The sequence below is a fragment of the Gouania willdenowi genome, chromosome 16, assembly GCF_900634775.1.
Source record: "Gouania willdenowi chromosome 16, fGouWil2.1, whole genome shotgun sequence".
Classification (NCBI taxonomy): Eukaryota; Metazoa; Chordata; class Actinopteri; order Blenniiformes; family Gobiesocidae; genus Gouania; species Gouania willdenowi.
Genome location: NC_041059.1, coordinates 34,748,513 through 34,767,481, shown reverse-complemented (window position 1 = coordinate 34,767,481; position 18,969 = coordinate 34,748,513). Strand labels below are relative to the sequence as shown.

The following is an 18,969-nucleotide window of genomic DNA, read 5'->3' as shown; positions in this document are numbered from 1 at the left end:
GAAACAGACAGTGTGTGACGGAATGTGTCTTGAAAATATATTAACCATGCTTTCTGGTAAATGAATAATCCAGCCTGTGTTGACTGGGCTCGGGTGTCCAGCCAACGCACACGCCCCCTCGTGTAAACACACACTGTAGCACAGGAAGTGATCTTTGAAAGATCCTCAAAAAGGATTTGAAGAAGCTTGAGGGAATGTGAGCGGGGCTGTAAGCATGTAAATGTACGATTCGCCTCTAGTCGAGGTTCACAGTCAGACTCTGCAGACAATCAGACATCAGTAGATTTTATGATAGCTCAGACTGCAGTTGTTTTGTCTGTCTTTGTAAGATAGAGGTCTCTATCCGGTCACATCAGTCATCTTTTCTCCTGAGAAGAGTCTGAAGTAAAAAGACTAATCACAAGTAGATGTTGGAATTGATTAGAAACCTTTCATTTACAGGCTAAGAGGAATGGAGACACCTTTGTATTCTTTTCTGATAAAAGCTGGTCCATGTTTTTACCTCCAGCAGACTGGCCTCTGGTCGCTGACAGGAGTCCCCCAAAAGAGCATCAAACAACTACAGCTGGTTCAGAACAAAGAGGTCAGAACTAGGGATGTAAAGATTCACTCAACTCCCGATATGATTCGATTCACGATACTGGGTTCACGATACGATTCTCTCATGATTTATTTTACAAAATGGGAATGTAGACAAATATTCCTTTATTTTTTTGGGGGAAAAAAAACTAGAAAATACTTTACTATTTTCCTTTTATTTTTAATTGTCAAAAGAATTCCTTGATAAACTATTCAAAACAATGCAATTTCACTAAAAATATATCTTGAATGAAATAAATAAAGATATAATACAAATGAAGAAGAATCTTATTAATTTAAATTCTGATTCTATAGTAAACAATGCAAAACTACATAATAGTTCCTTTTACAACTGAAAATGTATTTTGTGCCTTAACAATTGGACTTTAAAAAAAAAAAAAAAACAGTCTGCAATGTATTTACGTCAGATATTTGTTTGGACCAGAAGAGGGCGCTGGCATGCAGATATCCTTGCAGTGAAGAAGAGAAGCTATGCTAGCAGACAGCGCTAATAGAAAAACTTGACTTTTACAGATATTTATGTTATATTACAGATATTCTTACGGTGCTAAAGGGGTAAGGAATCATTTATGAAAATGCTTAAGAGTAGAGAAGGATATATAGTGCCCTCTGCTGTTTAAAAAAGTATTGCGATTCAATTTTCAGAGCATTGATGTTAACCGTGATACCTATGAATCGATTTTTAACTGCCTTACGATTAATCGTTACATCCCTAGTCAGAACACATTACTCCAGTTTTACTAGTTTTTCCACAGGCTCCCAGTCAGCCTCAGAATAGACTTTAAAATTCTGCTGCTGGTGTATAATTCTGTGAATGGATTTGGTCCAGAATACATCAGTGAGATGTTAGTCAATTATGAACCCAGCAGGTCTCTCAGATCTATGGACACAGGTCAGATAGTGGAGCCCAGAGTTCAGAGTAAACATGTTGACACTGCTTTTAGTTGTTATGCTGCAAAGAAGTGGAACAAATTGTAGCAGAGCTGAAGTCAGCATCGCATGTGTACATTTTTAAATTCAAGGTAAAGGCGCTTTTATTCTCTTGCATATGACTGAGGTGGTTATTATTAATCATATTATTGTTGATTTAATGTTTTTACTGCTGATGTTAGTGTTCTTTTTTATTTTTTAAACTGTTAAACGTTTTCACTTTAAATCTTGTAAGGCACATTGAAGCGCCTTGTGTATAAAATGAGCTGTAAGGTTTTTCTCTACCATCTTCCCGGATCTTTAAATTGAACAGCTTCGAGGAAAGATGGCGAGTAATTTTATTTCTCAGTGTAGTTTATTCTAAATTAGTCACAAGTAAAATTTAGCAGCAGGTATCAGAAGCATGACTGTGTCTATAGAGAATTGGTTGTAGACATTTTATCTTCTCGGGCTGGGTGTACTCCGTACTATAGATTAATTGGTGCATGACGTTTGGGCCTGTTATCTGTCACACCACAACTCCTGCAACTATGATTTCTGAGCTTTTATGTGGTGCCAACAAAATGTGGGTGTTATTTCATTGTGACATGTACTAAAATTCAACAGGTCTTCAGAAATACAAACTGGTAGTGAAAGAGAAGCAATGTATCTTCTTTGCGCCAAGCAACACCTCAAGATCTTTATCACTGCAGCTGTTTGATAATGAAAGAGCAGAAAGAAAGCCAATGCGTTGTCCTTCCTTCCAGCAAATACTGCACAGAAAAATGGATGTTCAGCAGAAAACTACAGAGAAAGCCTTCATTTAAACAAGACCCCACGCAATTTCATGGCCACCTCCCACAGACCAAAAAAAAAATCTATATTAAAGGTAGGGTAGGCGATTTTCAAAAGCTAGCATGATTTTGAATGTAGCCTCCCCAATGGCTCCGCCTTTACCCCCTCCCCCCTCCCCTCTGTGCTCCGTCTCACTCACATGCATGCGCACAGCTGTTGCAGAAGCAACCTCAGCTCATCGCTTGTATTGTGTAGAAACTTTGTTGTCTCATTCAGCAGTAAGTAAACAATAAACTTTACCATTATATATGTTAAAAAAAAAACTCTGTTTTAACTCTGTCAGTGGTGAAGAGCTTTCAGTGTGAGCTTGTGCATGTGAGGGATGGAGAACGAGCAGGGAGACAGGGAGACGTGATTGGTTAAAAAAAAAGGTTTGTTTTTTGTCCATTGGTCGAAGTTATTACAGGTTTACAGCTGCTAAAGATGGCGTTGTAGAAAATTTAAAGGGGAGTGAAAGACTTTAATAAATTACTCTTTTTTTAATAAATTGTTATTAAAGCATTCATGTTTTTTTTTTTTTTGGTTAATTATTTTGTGTGCGACGTCACATGATGGACACACAGAAAGTTGACAATTTGTGAGAGTCTGACACACAAGCTGACTTATGGAGCCAGGTTAACCCTGAGCTGGGGTTTGATGAAAGACCCCTCTGGTTATGAAGTGGATAAGATCTGAGCGAGAACAAAAGTCCTGACTCCTGACCAATCAGTTCTCTTGTAAAACAACCTGCCCGTTGTTAGAAGATCCTGGTGGGTGCAGATCTGACTGCTGCTTTAAGGAAATAAATAATTTTAATAGATAAATGCAATCCTTTTTATTTAACAATGACAGCCTTAAGTATAGATTTACATCTGATGGACTGATCTACAGTAGGAGTGTGACGATATCTTGATATGGCGATATATTGCGATATTTTTTCGCACGGTGGTTTTTTTTTTTTTTTTTCCAAAACCTTTTCTGCTTTTTCACTAAAATGTGTAGGTACCAATATTTTGTTTACTGGAATATTGCACTATAATGGTGTCACTGCTAAGAAAGAAACACTATTGGAGATACTTATTTACAGAAATGTTGCACTAAAATAGTGTTACTGTTCATAGGACACTTTTTCAATTTATTGTCTTTCAGAGATATAAAATAAAAATTGTATTTTTTCATTTTTTCATCGTGAGCTTTGGATCGCGTATCGTATCGTGAGGTACCCAGAGGTTCCCATCCCTAATCTACAGTCAGCTGATGAAGCCTGTGTTGGTTGCTCTCCGTATCACGGATGGATAAAGTCATTAATTCATTCATACACTATTGTGATGCTGACAGTCTCAGCGGGAACATATAGTGAAACAATGCGCTCTCATCCCAGTGTGTGTGTGATAAATTGAGGACTACCTGAATAGAAACACGTCTGTGCTGTAATATAGTGAAACTGATCAGAGCGCTGTCCGTTTATCATCCCATGGATTCATATTGTAGAATCTCACGACTTTACGCATTAACAGTGTTGGCAGCTTCCTGCTTGTGTGCTTTTCTTCCTGCTTTTTCTGCATCTATAGCTACATTATTTTTGGTATAGATTATGGATTTAAATTTTTCATATTTTTAAAAAATTATTGCTCAATTGTTAACGTAAGTTGCTCTACACAGTTTCTCCGTGGTTGTGATTGGTCTGACGCTGCAGTCTAAAGCAGACAATGCTGTTGTAATCATTGGGAGTGTGCAAGTTTAAACAGACGGAATACATTTAGTACACAATTAATCCATCCATCCATCCATCCATCCATCATTTCAAATTTGTTTCCAGATTATAAACTTGCGAACATTTTGCCAAAATATTCCACTGCACTGCCCTATATATTGTGTAATTAAATATTTTGGATGACATATTGAAAAAACTAAATTTATTGACTTGCGTTTGAGTAAAATATCATGAAAAATGGTTCAGTGCTGAGGTATTGTTTGTGGTTTAACTGGAACTGGACACGCTTTGTATCTCTTAGCGACGTAGGAAACGTTGATCAACATGGTGCATGGCTACAAAGAAAGGATCCAGGGTGTTGCTCAGTCAAGCTGAACTGGGGCGGATGCTGGGAGTTATGGAGGTTTTACTTCAGACCTCCCAGCCTTCGGCCTCACAGCACCTGTAAAATCCACACACGGTGCTACTGTCCAATCCAGAAAGGAAACCATAGCTCACACAGGAGCTCAAATCCCTTTTTTGGAGTTTAGAATAAAGCTGTAAAGACAGACATTGGTATGCAGTGATTTTTCATTAACTTCATAAACTTTCCACCAGATGTTAGGGGGACAAAAAACCAGCCTCCCAAGGTCATGGTTTGGTGACACACACTAAGACAATCAGATTTCTTTTTCTCCGTGTGATTCTGAGTTACTTTAAAAATAAAATAACTCAATTTAATTATTTGCTTTTCTTTTTCTTGTCTTTGTTTGTGTGTAATCTGCAGATAATTTACCATTTTTCCGGATGAATGAGCTTTGTAAATTCTGTGATGTGGAGGCGTCCTCCTGCAGCGGCACAGGGACCTGCATGTCCAACTGCTCCATCTCATCCACCTGTGTTCATTACGCGGATGTCTGTGTAACCATCTGGTATGTTCCAAACAACATCCTTTCTGTATTCAATAACAAAATGTGTCCCTGTCCTCTAGTACTGGGCTTTTCTACCTTGGAGTTTGGACCTCATTTGCGGTTAAGAAACTAATAAACTGAGCCCATTTTACTCTTTTATCCTAAACCAACTTTGCCATGTTTTAACCTATTTTCATCACTTTTTGTTGCCACATTTTTGCTCCTTTTAATGCATTTTTGCTATACATTACTCCCAATTCTGCCACTTCTCCATCAAATTTCAATGCCTTTTCTGCACGTTTTCCACTTTTCAAACATTTTTTACACTTATATATCCTTTCCACCACTTTTCCCACCTAATGTCGCACATGTTAACCCGTTATTGTCACTTTTAATTTCTTTTCAATATATTTTATGCTTATTTTTGCCAATTTAACCACATTCACAATTTGTCATGCCCATTATTTGCCAGTTTAAACTAAGTGTTCCAGTATTGACACTTTGAACCCCTTTTACCACTTTTTTTGTCAGTTTTTGGCCACTCTAATTGTTCTGGTTTTTAAAATCCCATTTTACCACAGTTTCCACTATTTTTGGTCACTTTTAACCTATTTTATTTCCGATTATAACAAGGATTTATATCTTTAATATGACTATATACTACGGCACAAATAATAATACACTTCCTGGATAACAGTGAATATTATTCAAATAAATAAAAAAGCTCTCCCCTTTAAAGATGGCCCTGTCTCCGCATGACTGTTCTTCAACCTGAGAACCCAAGGTTGAGAACCACTGCTTTAGTACTAACCTACCTGATTAAGATGTCTTCTACTGATCAGTGCATTAATTCTGACCTTCTGTAGACGGAATGATGCAGTATAGTAGAGTCTGCAGACCATAAACATCTGTTAACTTTCTAACTCTGTCTGTCTCTCAGGAGGAAGAACGAGACAGGCTTCTTCATTGAAACCATTTGTCACGACCCCTCGCTGCCACTTTACGGTGTGATGCTTGATGACTACAACAGCTCCACCTGTGTGATGAAGGAGAAGAACACCACCAGTGGGATGGCTCACTTCTGCTCCTGTTCAGAAGAAGAGTGCAACGATGAGCTGCTGTTCCATCCTAGTGAGTGCTTTGGTTTAGTTCCAACATCAAGTATTTTCTGTGCATGCCATTAGCTCTTAGAGGTGGGCGTGTCTGCATGTATTAGGCCTTCTCTGCCCTGATGGTCGCGGTGTAGTCTTTCTGTGCAGAGATTGTATTTACTCCGCTGTGCTGAGGGAGGTTTCTTCTGGTTACTGGTCTCATTATCTAAAAACAAAATAGCCCTCATTTATCAACGTGTGAAAACGGGTACAAATCTGAGTGCACATTTGGTTGTATGACAATGAAGCAGCTGAATTTGAGAGTTTGAGAATTTGAGATTATCAGGACAAATTCACTCTGAACACACCTCACACCACAGGGTCATCTGAGATGATAATCTGATAATACATAAATTAATCTGGTGTTTTGTCGGGAAGGAGGAACAACTGGAGAAAAAACACCTGATCATCTTTGTGTGTATCATGCTTAAACGAATGGTGAGGTAAACAGTTATGGCTAAATGCTATGAATTAACTTGGTATTTTAAGCTAAGGTTATCCCTCGTTGAACCACTTGAGTTTAAGATTTTTTAGTTTTTCAACCAATGCGAGCAGCAGAGCAGGTCTGTGTACGTTAAGTACCATGAAGTAAAATGAACAAGAACAGGTGGTGAAGTCAAACACAAAGATTGTGGTTATAAATTCCTTGCTTGCTCAATAGCACAGCTTTCCCTGACTCCACCTGCAAAGGAGAATTGTGGTGTCATTACTGTAGCGGCCGTGCTTGGCATGGTTTTACAAGACGAGGTGGAATTACTCTGCTTGCGTCTCACTAAGACAACAGTGGGGACTCCTCAGTGAGGTTGTAGCATGCAGCTGTGTGTACGACCACACTGTGGACAAACCACAGTGGAGAGCGCAGACTGTTTCCTGTCTGTCTTTACCCAAACAGCTAGTTAAAGAGTTTGTAGAGACCTCTGCCTGCCAAATGCAAAAAAACCCCCAAAAAACTGGGATCTAAATTTGCTTGGTCTGGTCTACAGGTTTCCTTAGATAGCTGCACAAGCACTGACGGAAACTCTTTAAGCATATTTTTAAAGCATGCTCTTTGACCAGCCCTCAGTAAACATGTCTTTTAACTCATTGCGGCTGCCAGCCATTTTCACAACATATACTCCCCTCACTGCCAACCATTTTAGAGCATTTTGACTGATATTTTAAGACCCACATAACATTTTTTACTATGACTATGTCAAATCTGAAACCAGATTCTTAAAGAATAGACTCTCTAATTTCATCATTAAAAAATGTTTCTATCTTGTTCCTTTCTTACGTAATCAGCAGTTAAATTTAAGTAGGTTTCACAGAAAATGCCAATTTTTGAAGCAGAACATTGTCTTCGAGGCTAATGTTTTTAGCTTTAGTGACACCTCGAACATCTTAACATTGGTTTCCTTCTATCAAACAATAAATTAACACTGAGACTGGGCTTTTGATTCAAAGATTCAAAGTGTTTGTTGTCATTTGCACAGTAAAGAAACATGTTTTGTTGCACAATGAAATGCAGCGTTATGAAACCTCTGAGTCTCACGGGTTGTTCACCAGTTGTTGAAGGCTTTCTAACACGATCGACACACTCCTAATAGTCCATCTAGATCTACACATGCTCTGCTCTGAGTGTGCGCTGCTTTGAATCCACCATCTTAGACTTGTTTTTCCATTTTCTCCCTCATAAACGCTTCACCTCCATCTGTGCTGTTATAACCACCAGCTAATCTCTCAACCCAAAGTGCATTGCTGCCATCTACAGGGCAGGAGTTCGTCACTACACCACAGTGTTTCCAAGCAACCCCCGTGAAAAAACACAATTGACGTACAATGGCAGTGAACGTTCGGATTTGAAATGACGTATAGGTACGTCAATGGCGGTGAGTGAGTTAACATTGCTGACAATGGGATCAAATGACATCAGTTGCTCGTCATTTGAAAACAGCTTTTTATCCTGTGAATTTCCATGAATGAGCACCGTCTGCAGGTATAGAGGCCAACTTTGTCTCAATTAATCTATCATAGCAATAAAAAGCCAGACCTTAAAGACTTCATTTTGTTTCTTTCAATATGCACAGACATCCAGCCTTTTGACAAATCCTACACCTTCCTTCCTCTGATTGCAAGTCCCTAATGGGCCTTTACCGACATTAATGTATAATTATTAGGAAGTGGTTTTTTTTTTCTTCTTCTGTGCAGTCATTACTATCAGTTCTGGGACAAATGAAAATGTGTGTTTCACAGGAAATTTAGGAAGTAGAACTTAACCCACTGAATTGAATAAATTTAGTTAATCCATTAAGAACAGATATTTCTCATCAATAAACCATTAAGAAAGACCATTCTGGTCCCTATCTAAACTTGCACGCACTCACACATATGCAGGGTCCCTGAGGGCATGGTTGCGTTTCCTTCCTCCAATTGAGGACACATGCAGCATGAAGTTCTTGTTTGCTTGTTGGACAACATCCACAGCTTATTCTTCTGCAAATGCCTGGCATTGTTCTCCCTCTGCGTTACTTTCTTATGACATGCACGTTGTTGTTTATTGCTTCAGAGTCACACATGTGGGATCTGCTGCATGGTGTGGGACATGAACATGGGAATTCAATAGCAGCACAGACACTAGCAGAGATTAAAGAGCTTTGTTTCACAGTGAAGAAGAACGACTGTCTCTCAGATTCAGAAAGGTCAGATATAATCTTCACCTGCTAAATGTGATAATAAAGACATTTAGAGCCCAGACACTAGTTTTTACAGCTCAAAGTAGAATTGGAAGGGGCATGGTTGTGACAATATTCAACATATAGTATGTGTCGTGAATGAAGGCGTCTGCTGGGACTTCTTCCTTGTTGGGCCTAAATCTGATGCACAGGATGTTTTTTGTTCTCTTTGGTGGTCAAAATTTGGTCTTAAAGCTCTTTAGTGGTGGTGGAAAAGTGGGTTTGATTCCAGGAAAGCAGAAGTGTTTCTCTGCAAAGGTCGTCAGACTTATCCTGTCCAGAATGTTCGACACAAGTTCCTCGTGGACCTGAACTGGATTAATGTTTATGGTTTAATAGATAGATGCAAGAAAAATATCAGATGCCAAGTTACACATTTCAGCCTTCACCATAACTAACAGTATTTTAGTAGACATTATGTCAAGAACATAAAACACTTGTTGGCAAAGATGTGGCCTAATCAAAGAAACATGATGGATGCATTTGCTTCCAACTAAAGGCTTGTAAAAAAGGATTTTGACGTGAGTAACACTGCCATTCAGACTCCATGGGTTACACGTGTGCTTTACAGCCTTTGAACCAGTGCTAACATGCTATTCATTTCAAGGCTATATTTGACCCTCGACTTGTGTGTTTGACGGGTTCTGAGCCATGAAATATGTTGGATGAAATGCAGGTAGAACTGTCTTGTGCTGTCTTAACTTGTGCAAAGATCATCTGATTCCTCGAAGTCATGTGACAAGTTTTTTTTCTGGCACTGGGAATAATGTTGTTAAAAAGGGGAAACATTGCAAAGAGGAAGACTCAAAGAAGACAAGCAGAACTGGTTGTGTGCCTATTCCATGCTGTGCTATTTTATTTCACATCATATTTTTGCAGTTCCTCCCAAACTCTGGAATCTTGGCTTGTCATCAGTATGAATATAAGTCATTTTGTCACATGGCAGACTGGCTGATGAAGAAATCTCTCCAACAGGTCCAAGTCTTACATAAAATAGAGGGGAAAAAGAAAAAAATAATAAGCAGAGGGGAAACATTTGTAGATCCATGACAGAAAGAGAGCAAAGAAAGGATTAATCTAAACAAGAGGTGTGTTCCCTGTTTGTAAAGTCAGAAAGATTGTAAAGGTAAACAGTCAAAACATAATCACCCCTGGCCTAATACAACCTTGGGTTGTGGTATTTTGAGAACACAAAATCTGGCACAAACAGGAAGTGCAGCTGACATTGTTATTTTCCGACATGCAAAATAGAAATTTTTAATTAATAAAAGTATTTCTAAAATTGAGGTGGGGTTTACCAAAGTTCTTGGCACACTGTGACTTTGCTAATCCACAGTGGGTTGGTTGAAAGTGTGATTTCTCTGGGCTTTTCCACTTTTCTGTGGTGAGGACTACATACCTTGAATGGGTTGTGTAAAAAAAAGTTTGAGGTGGGGTTTTGGCGCAAAATACAGGCGCAGTGCTATTTGTGACAAGAAATAAAATCCGGTTGTGTATCCACTGGCCAGAGATGTCATTTAATCATGTAGCACAGTTTGTCCCTGCAGTGTTATAGGCCACATAGGCCAGTCAGTAGTTCCACAGAGCTTTTCTAGGCCTCTTAGCTTTTACTTTAGGGTCTCCCAATACTTCAGCCTCTAAGGCTTTGGGTGTTGACCGTGGCTTTATTCCGACCCAACGCTTCCTCTTCTTGTTCTTGACTGACACAATGCTCTGGGTTAATGAAATAAAGTCTACCAATTACCAGCTTTAATAGCTAATCATGTCCTTTCTGATCTATGGCAGCACCCCCTTGCCGCCATAGGGCCCCCTGGTGACAACGGTTGTCACCAATGACCTAACTTGCAGAGATTCAAAATGATATCTTGAAGATGATTTTGTTAAGGATGGCCATGTCACAGTGCTGTCTTCCAGCTCAGTGACTCTTCTGCTCCCAGTACTTTTCCACTCTCTTCTCCAGCTCACTCCATTCACCTAAATCACAGCTGTGCCTCAGTAGTAATCTACCCAATATGTAAACCCTTGCAGATTATTTACTCCAACACTTTCTCCGGGTTTGGTTACTGAGTTACAACATCCTAGCCTTCCGTCTCTGCCCTGGTAAACTCAGAATCAGAATCAGAATCAGAATCAGAAATGTTTTATTTGCCATGTACAGTTTTGAGGACAGTACAAGGAATTTGACTTGGTGGTTGGTGCACAAAACAAGCAACAAAAAGAAATAAAAGAAATAAAAGAAATAAAAACAACACAACAAAGAACAACCCAGCAACAATAATAATAATAATAATAATGATAAATATAAAGGATGAGGGATAAATAAAGGATAGATAGAGAATAAAGGATAAATAGGATAAATATAAATATAAATATATATATACAGTGCAGCAGGTATCAAGCTGGTGGAGGTGGTGATCGGGTGGGGGGGGTTCAGTGGGTGACTTGGGGTGTGTTCATGTGGATGGTGGCAGAGGGAAAGAAGCTGTTTTTGTGTCTGGAGGTTCTGGTCCTGATGGACCGAAACCTCCTACCAGAAGGGAGAGATTTAAACAGTTTATGACCGGGGTGGGAGGGGTCGGCCACAATCTTTCCTGCACGCCTCAAAATCCTGGAGGCGTACAGGTCCTGGAGGGAGGGCAGATTGCAGCCGATGACCTTCTCTGCAGAGTGGATGATACGCTGCAGTCTGGCCTTGTCCTTGGCCGTAGCTGCAGCGTACCAGATGGTGATGGAGGAGCAGAGGATGGACTGGATGATGGAGCTGTAGAAGTTCACCATCATCTTTGTTGGCAGACTGAACTTCTTCAGCTGCCGCAGAAAGTACATCCTCTGCTGAGCTTTTTTGATAAGGGAGCTGATGTTCAGCTCCCACTTGAGGTCCTGAGTGATGATGGTCCCCAGGAAGCAGAAGTACTCTACAGAGCTCACTGTAGAGTCTCCCAGGGTGAGGGGGGTGAGGGGGGCTGGGTTCTTCCTGAAGTCTGCTATCATCTCCACTGTCTTTAAAGCATTGAGCTCCAGGTTGTTCTGGCTGCACCAGGACACCAGCCGGTCTGTCTCCCACCTGTAGTCGGACTCGTCTCCATCAGCGATGAGACCGATGATGGTCATGTCGTCTGCAAACTTCAGGAGTTTGACCGACTGGTGAGAGGAGGTGCAGCTGTTGGTGTACAGGGAGAAGAGCAGAGGAGAAAGAACACAGCCCTGAGGAGATCCAGTGCTGATGGTCCGGGGAGCAGAGATGGTTTTTCCCAGCTTCACGTGCTGCTTCCTGTCAGACAGGAAGTCTGTGATCCACCTGCAGGTGGAGTCTGGCACGTTCAGCTGGGAAAGCTTGTCCTGAAGGAGAGCTGGGATTATAGTGTTGAAAGCAGAGCTGAAGTCCACAAACAGGATCCTGGCGTAGGAGCCTGGGGAGTCCAGGTGCTGGAGGATGAAGTGGAGAGCCAGGTTTACAGCATCGTCTACTGACCTGTTGGATCTATAGGCAAACTGCAGGGGGTCCAGGTGGGGGTCGGTGATGTCCTTGATGTGGGAGAGCATGAGGCGTTCAAAGGACTTCATGACCACAGATGTCAGAGCGATGGGTCTGTAGTCATTAAGTCCTGTGATCCTCAGCTTTTTAGGGACAGGAACGATGGTGGAGGCCTTAAAACAGGCTGGTACGGTGCATGTCTCCAGTGAGGTGTTAAAAATGTCTGTGAACACTGGAGACAGCTGATCAGCACAGTGCTTTAAGGTGGAAGGAGAGACATAGTCCGGTCCACAAGCCTTACGGGGGTTTTGTCTCCTGAAAAGTCTATTCACATCTCTCTCTTTGATGGAGAAAGGTGTCTCTGTAGGAGGGGGGGAGGAGGGGGGGAAGATAGGGGAGAGAGCCTCTGTAGGCAGCTGGGGTGAAACTGTAGCTTTGATGTGGGGGGTGAAGGTGTTGGAGTGAGGCTGGTCAGAGGTGTGAGGGGGGTTGGAGTCAGGTCTGTCCCATTGTCTGTCAAATCTGCAATAGAACTCATTCAGACTGTTGGCCAGGCAGAGGTCGTTAGCAGCAGCAGGGGCTCTGGGCTTGTAGTTTGTAATTTGCCTGAGCCCTCTCCAGACAGAAGCCGAGTCATTTGCAGAGAACTGATGTTGTAGCTTCTCTGAGTACAAACGTTTGGCTCTTCTCACCTCCTTTTCAAACGTGTACTTCGACTCTCTGTACCTGGCTCTGTCTCCACTCCTGAAAGCGACCTCTTTGTCTGCCCTCAGCCCTCTGAGCTTAGCTGTGAACCAGGGTTTGTCATTGTTATAACTCACCCTGAACTGAACTGCCTTCCACCCAGGACCACTTCTCCTCATCCCGGCTCTGGTAACTGGATTGCTTTCTGTCTCAGGCGACGTCTTCTCTTTTCTGTTTGGTACTGAACTCCTTATTCCGTCTGTTGCCTGTTTGGTCTCTTGGATGTTCATAAATATGAGGACGAGATGTTGTAGTGACGCTTGTTGTCTTGAAAATATTGGAATACAACCTGCACATGTTGAGGATTTTAAATTGTTACACACAATTTGTGATCTATATTTTTTTAATGTGTTGAAGATATGAAGAAACTAATATTATCTGAGAATTAGCTACTAATGTTGTCAAAAAACTCGATACCGAATAAAGTATCGAGACCAAAAAAGTGAGTATCGGATCTCCAGTTTTTGTTCCCTCGCCTGTTTCAATTGACAAAACTTTAATCACTTCGGCAGACACAAACAGCCACACTTTTAGCCCCTCCCTTCAGCTGCAACTGAATACTAATAGGGCCCTATAAATCATGGAATCAACCAATAAAAACGGTTAAATGTGGAAATGGACAGAATAAACACAAAACGCCGTCACTGTGAGGCAAGGAACCTTTTTTTATGGGGAAATGTTCTGGGGACCACTGATAAGGTGCACCGTGCTCCCCCCTCCTGCCCTGGCTACATTAAACACTACCTAAAACACATCAAACACTGTCCAAAATTGCAAAAAAAACTGCGCAAATCATCACTGACTCTTAAACACAGAGCCATCAGTGCCCGTTTAACTTTGCTGTGCCTGTGAAACTCCGTCCGTTTTTTGTCAAGTACAGCTGCGCTCCGTGAAAACATGAGTCAGCTTTAATCAGCTTCACCTGCTCAGAGCATTAACCTAAACAATAAACCAGAATAATCCATGTCACTACAACTTAAATCTACCTTTTAATTGTATTGTACTTTATTTTTGACATACATTTTTGTGTAATTATGTTTTTTTTGTATTTATTTTGCATTATGTATATTTTTTCTGAAAATAAATTATTAATATTTCTAAATAAAAACCCGGAATTTAAAAAAAATTAAAGTGGAAAACATGAAACTTGGAACCAAAGAAAATGGAATTTGGAAAAAAAACATAAAAGGGATTTTATAGGACCCTCATCATAACACTGAGGTAGCTGATGTCGGCACGGCTGCAGCATGGCTAGTGCTGCTGCTGTGGGGCCTACGCAACCAGTTATAGCCAAAAATGAGAAGAAAAATTTGCTAAATGTTGTACTTTCTCAAAAAAGTTTGTTAAAAGTTTTTATTGTTTACAGGTGCTGCTAAATTTTGTTATAGTTTCTCAAAAAAGTGTAATAGTTTTTGTTGTTTACAAGTGTTAAATGTTGCAATACATTTCACTTAATTTAAAAATACTTTGTATCCTGTTCATAGTTTGTATTCTCAACTTTATTAAAGGAAATTATGCTTCTAAATTTTTGTCTGTTTTTTCCCGTGTATTGATATCGAATTTGAAATTCTAGTATCGTGACAACCCTATTAGCTACTGTATGAGTAACAGGTCTTTAGTTGGGTGAAAGTTTCTCCCTCTTAATAGGTTGACAACCTTGCTATAACAACTTTATAAGTTTACGTAAAAAAAAAAAATAAAAAAAAAATAAACTACGTTAGACAAACTTTTAAAGCTAGGGTAGGCGATTTTCTTCAGATACACTTTTAAAGTTTTTGATTAAAATTGTCTTTATGTCCTGAATTAAGATCTTATGTGCTCTGAAAAAGGAACGAAAAAATTCCATCATCTGTAGAATCGTTTTTCCGACCAACGGAAAAAAAAAAATGAACGTCTTTTTTTTTTTTAACCAATCACGTCTCCCTGTTTCCCTGCTCGGCCTCGATCCCTCGCATGCATGAGCTCACACTGAAAGTGCGTCACCGCTGACAAAGTGAAAACAGTTTTTAGTCACGTTTTTTAGCTTATATACTGTAATGGTAAAGTTTAGTGTTTAATTACTGCTGAATGAGACATGAGACAACAAAGTTGTATTCTACACAATACAAGCGATGAGCTGAGCTCCTCTTCTGCAGCAGCTGTGCGCATGCATGTGAGTGAGACGGAGCACAGAGGGGAGGGGCGAGGGGGATAAAGGTGGAGCCATTGGGGAGGCTACATTCAAAATCATGCTAGCTTTTGAAAATTACTGACCCTACTGTTAATGTTTTATATATGTAAATGTTTTTTTTGTGCACCTTGTAACTTTAGGGTGCAAGAATCTGTCAAATTTGATGATTCCAGTTTTCGGGTGTTTTAAGATTGCAGGAAAAATCCCTATTTTATATAAAACTGCAGAATAATGCTGATTCTTTCTTTGACCCAAATGGCTTTTCAAACATGAACTAAAGGAAAAGACAACATGGAAACATCTGCTTGACTCTGTTTCTATCTCAAACACACACTTTACTTATCAAACACACAAGTGTCCAGCTGTGTGATCCACCTTTACTGCTCAACCCAAAAAAATGCATTTGAGTTTAAAGAAAGCATATCCTGCTGTATGTTTTTGATTTACTGCATGTCGGGTACAGCCAATAGCAGTCTAAAAGATTTACAACCCCATGCTCTCACACACAAACACAACCTCAAAATTAGGATATTTATTCTCACGTTGAGGTGACTGAAAGTGAGTTTGATAGTCCAGACATTTAACAGACATTTAAGGGTGTTTGAGTCAGACTGGTAATGATGCTATTTGGCAGTTATTTGGGCGGGGCAATGTCATAACTTTGTGCACGATGAGAGATTAGTCATTATTATTCCACCCTGTCCCAAACTGCGCCAAAGTGGGTAGGATTTGAAAGATCTTCACCCATCTATCCATCCATCCAAATAAATCAGAAGGCAGATTACACACCTTCATAATGCTAACACAAAGAAACAGGTAGGTACAACCACGTTTATTATCACAAGCAACCTCATGTACTCAACCTGAGGCACATGTTCATGGACTTGAAGTGAAGTGAACATCGTTTCTCAGGTTATTTAGGCACAAGGGGCCATTATTGAATTCTAGGACCTCCCAAGAGATGCTGAAAGTAGGGTTGTTTTTTGTAAAAAAAAAAAGATTAAAAAAAAGAATGAAAGACTATAATTAATTTATCTCCGTTATCGCCTCACAATATTTAACACGAGAAGCAATGTCTTGATTGAAATATAATATAGTATAAAATCATTATTTTCCTTCACTGATCGCTAAGATGATGTACAATATGAATAAAGAATTTTATGACTGCATTGTTCACAAGGCAGTCATAAAATTATTACAAGGCACTTAAATTAAAGTAAGATATATTCATGCTTTTTTCCTTTTTTTTGGTAAACTTCCCATAAAAATAGTTTTTGTGTATTAAAAAAAAAACAGCACTTAGTACACTTAATTTCAGAGAAGTGCTGAACATAGCAAAATAATGAGAATATCTGTGGCATGAAATAAATAGACCAACTGATAAGCTATTAATGCTTGTTTGAAATTGTCTTAGCAGTTCATAAGTTGGGTCAGATGATGCTATCTGTAACACCACTTCTATCCCCGCCCACATCTTCTACTACTGAGAGTGGTCGACTATCATCTTTTAGCCAGTGAGACTGTTAATTTATTAGTCATTTATTTTGGCTCTGAACCCTGTCTTCTTGTCGAGCTTGTCTGTGTTAGTTTGCTACATGTTTAGCATTGAGGTGCTAGCTGCTACATGTTTAGCTTTGAGGTGCTAGCTACTACATATTTAGCATTGAAGTGGTAGTGAAGGCTAGAGGAGCTCCAGTGATCGGCACACTCTTTCTTTCTGAATTTCCACACAACTGAGCTTTTGTTTTCTATCCAGCATTATTTTTTTAAATTTCCGCCCACAAAACAAAGGACCGACTTCTCCTTGTGTTCTCCCATTCCTTGTGTTGTGGTCTGTACATCAGTGTTATGGGTATACGGGAATGCTAGAAAGGTTCCGTGCTGTTTGGAGTGCAAAAATAAGTGTTATTTTCTTATAGTGAAGGGACTTTAACACGATAAAGTCCCAGCACTACAATAATTATCTTTCAGCAATATCAGGTCAGCCTCACAAGACTCCCAACGTTTGTAGTACTACTACTATTACTACTACTACTACTACTACTACTACTACTAATAATAATAATAATAATAATAATAATAATAATGGCTTGAATTTATATAGTGCTTTTTTCAAGGACACTCAAAGCACGTACAGAAACCATTATTCATTCACACCAGTCACACTGGTGGTGGTAAGCTACATTGTAGCCCCAGCTGCCCTGGGCATACTGACAGAAGCATGGCTGCCATTTCACACTCGTGGCCCCTTTGACCACCACCAACATTCATGAACAATTCACACCCATTCATACGAGGCAATGTGGGTAAAGTGCCTTGCCCAAAGACACGGCAATGACTTGGATAGAGCGGAATTCAAACCTCCAACCCTTCGGTTATAGGATGACCCACTCTACCACTGACTGTGCGCACTGATTGACATGTTCATTTAAGGATTGATTTTAAACTCCTTTTATTTGTTATTAAATGATTGCATGGCCTCGCACCCAAATACCTAGCAGACCTTCTTCACCTCTATGTCTCTGCTCGGGCACTTAGATCAGCTGACCAGTGACTGCTAAGGGTGCCAGACAGCAGAAAAAAGCTCAGAGGCGACTGGAATGCTCTGCCACTTCACATCAGAGCGACTACATCTTTGCCTGTTTTCAAATCTATTTCTGTTCTATTTTTACTTTGGAGTATGGTTTTTAAATTGCATTGGTTTTATGTTTGTTTTGTTTTATCGTTTCTCTTATAGTGTATGCACTTTTGTCACTTTGTACAGCACTTTGTCCCTCTCATCCTGGGTTTTAAAAGTGCTTTATAAATAAAGTTGAATTGGATTGGATTGGGTGTGTCGCTGGTGTCACATTTTCTGAGCCGTCTGTTTTTTATATCATAGTAAACAAAAGCACAACTATGTAGTGTCTTTCTTAGATAGGTCCAACTTATAGCTGAAGTGTAGGCATGTCCACTTTGCCTACACTGCAGCTCAGCTCAGTAGAGCAGTGTTCTCCCAGGATTCTGTGTGGGACCCTGTTTGAAAAGGTGCCCAGTCTGCGCAGACAAGTCGGTCCAGCCAAAGCACACAGGCACTGGACTGGCCTTTCCTCTGAGGGTTGGCTGCCATTCTGTCCGGATTCAGCGCATGGAGAAAATGCCATAGCTGCTCATTTTTTGGCAGTTGCAAATATAGGCTTATTGACTGGTTATGTTAGACTCAGCTTCCTCCTGAGATTACTCAAACTACCGAACCAGATGCTTATATGTGCTAATGCTTTTATGAGACTCCTTAATTGTGGAAGGAATTCTCACATTAGATGTTAGAGAGACCATTAAGTTTTAAAAAAATTTTTATTACTGTCTTTAAAAACGGTGGCCTCACTTTGGACCATATCTGAATTCACCACTCTGAACCAATGTATCCGTGTCAAAGAATATTCTACTACTGAATAAATTAACTTAAAACTAAATTAGAAGGTCCTGAAAATGAACCTCATTAAAATGAATAAAAACAAATAATATATCAGAGTGCTTGAGTGTGAGATTTTAGATGCATGCCGAGGTAATCAGATGCTTTTTTTTGTTGATCACAGAACAACAGGGACCTGTGGACCACACTTTGAAAAAGGTTGATTCTGATGTTTAGAAGTGGCAGAATATGATACATGAATATTTCGAAAAATATTTGGTTATTTTTTATTTACTTGTATTTTTTTTTTTTTTTCAATTTCAGTAGTCCTTTTTTGTAGCTTCAAACTGAGCCTTTCTTACAGCATATTTTGATTTGTT

General features: G+C 39.8%; 1 protein-coding gene across 2 annotated transcripts in view; it reads left to right on the top strand.

The window, feature by feature from the left end:
* Positions 1-18,969, top strand: part of LOC114478533 (TGF-beta receptor type-2-like) — a 62,327-nt gene that overhangs the window by 17,073 nt on the left and 26,285 nt on the right. For both annotated transcript variants that reach the window (XM_028471645.1, XM_028471644.1), the window contains exons 2-3: positions 4,824-4,968; positions 5,888-6,078. In XM_028471645.1, the coding sequence (XP_028327446.1) occupies positions 4,824-4,968; positions 5,888-6,078 (336 nt within the window). The remainder of the gene's footprint in view (positions 1-4,823; positions 4,969-5,887; positions 6,079-18,969) is intronic.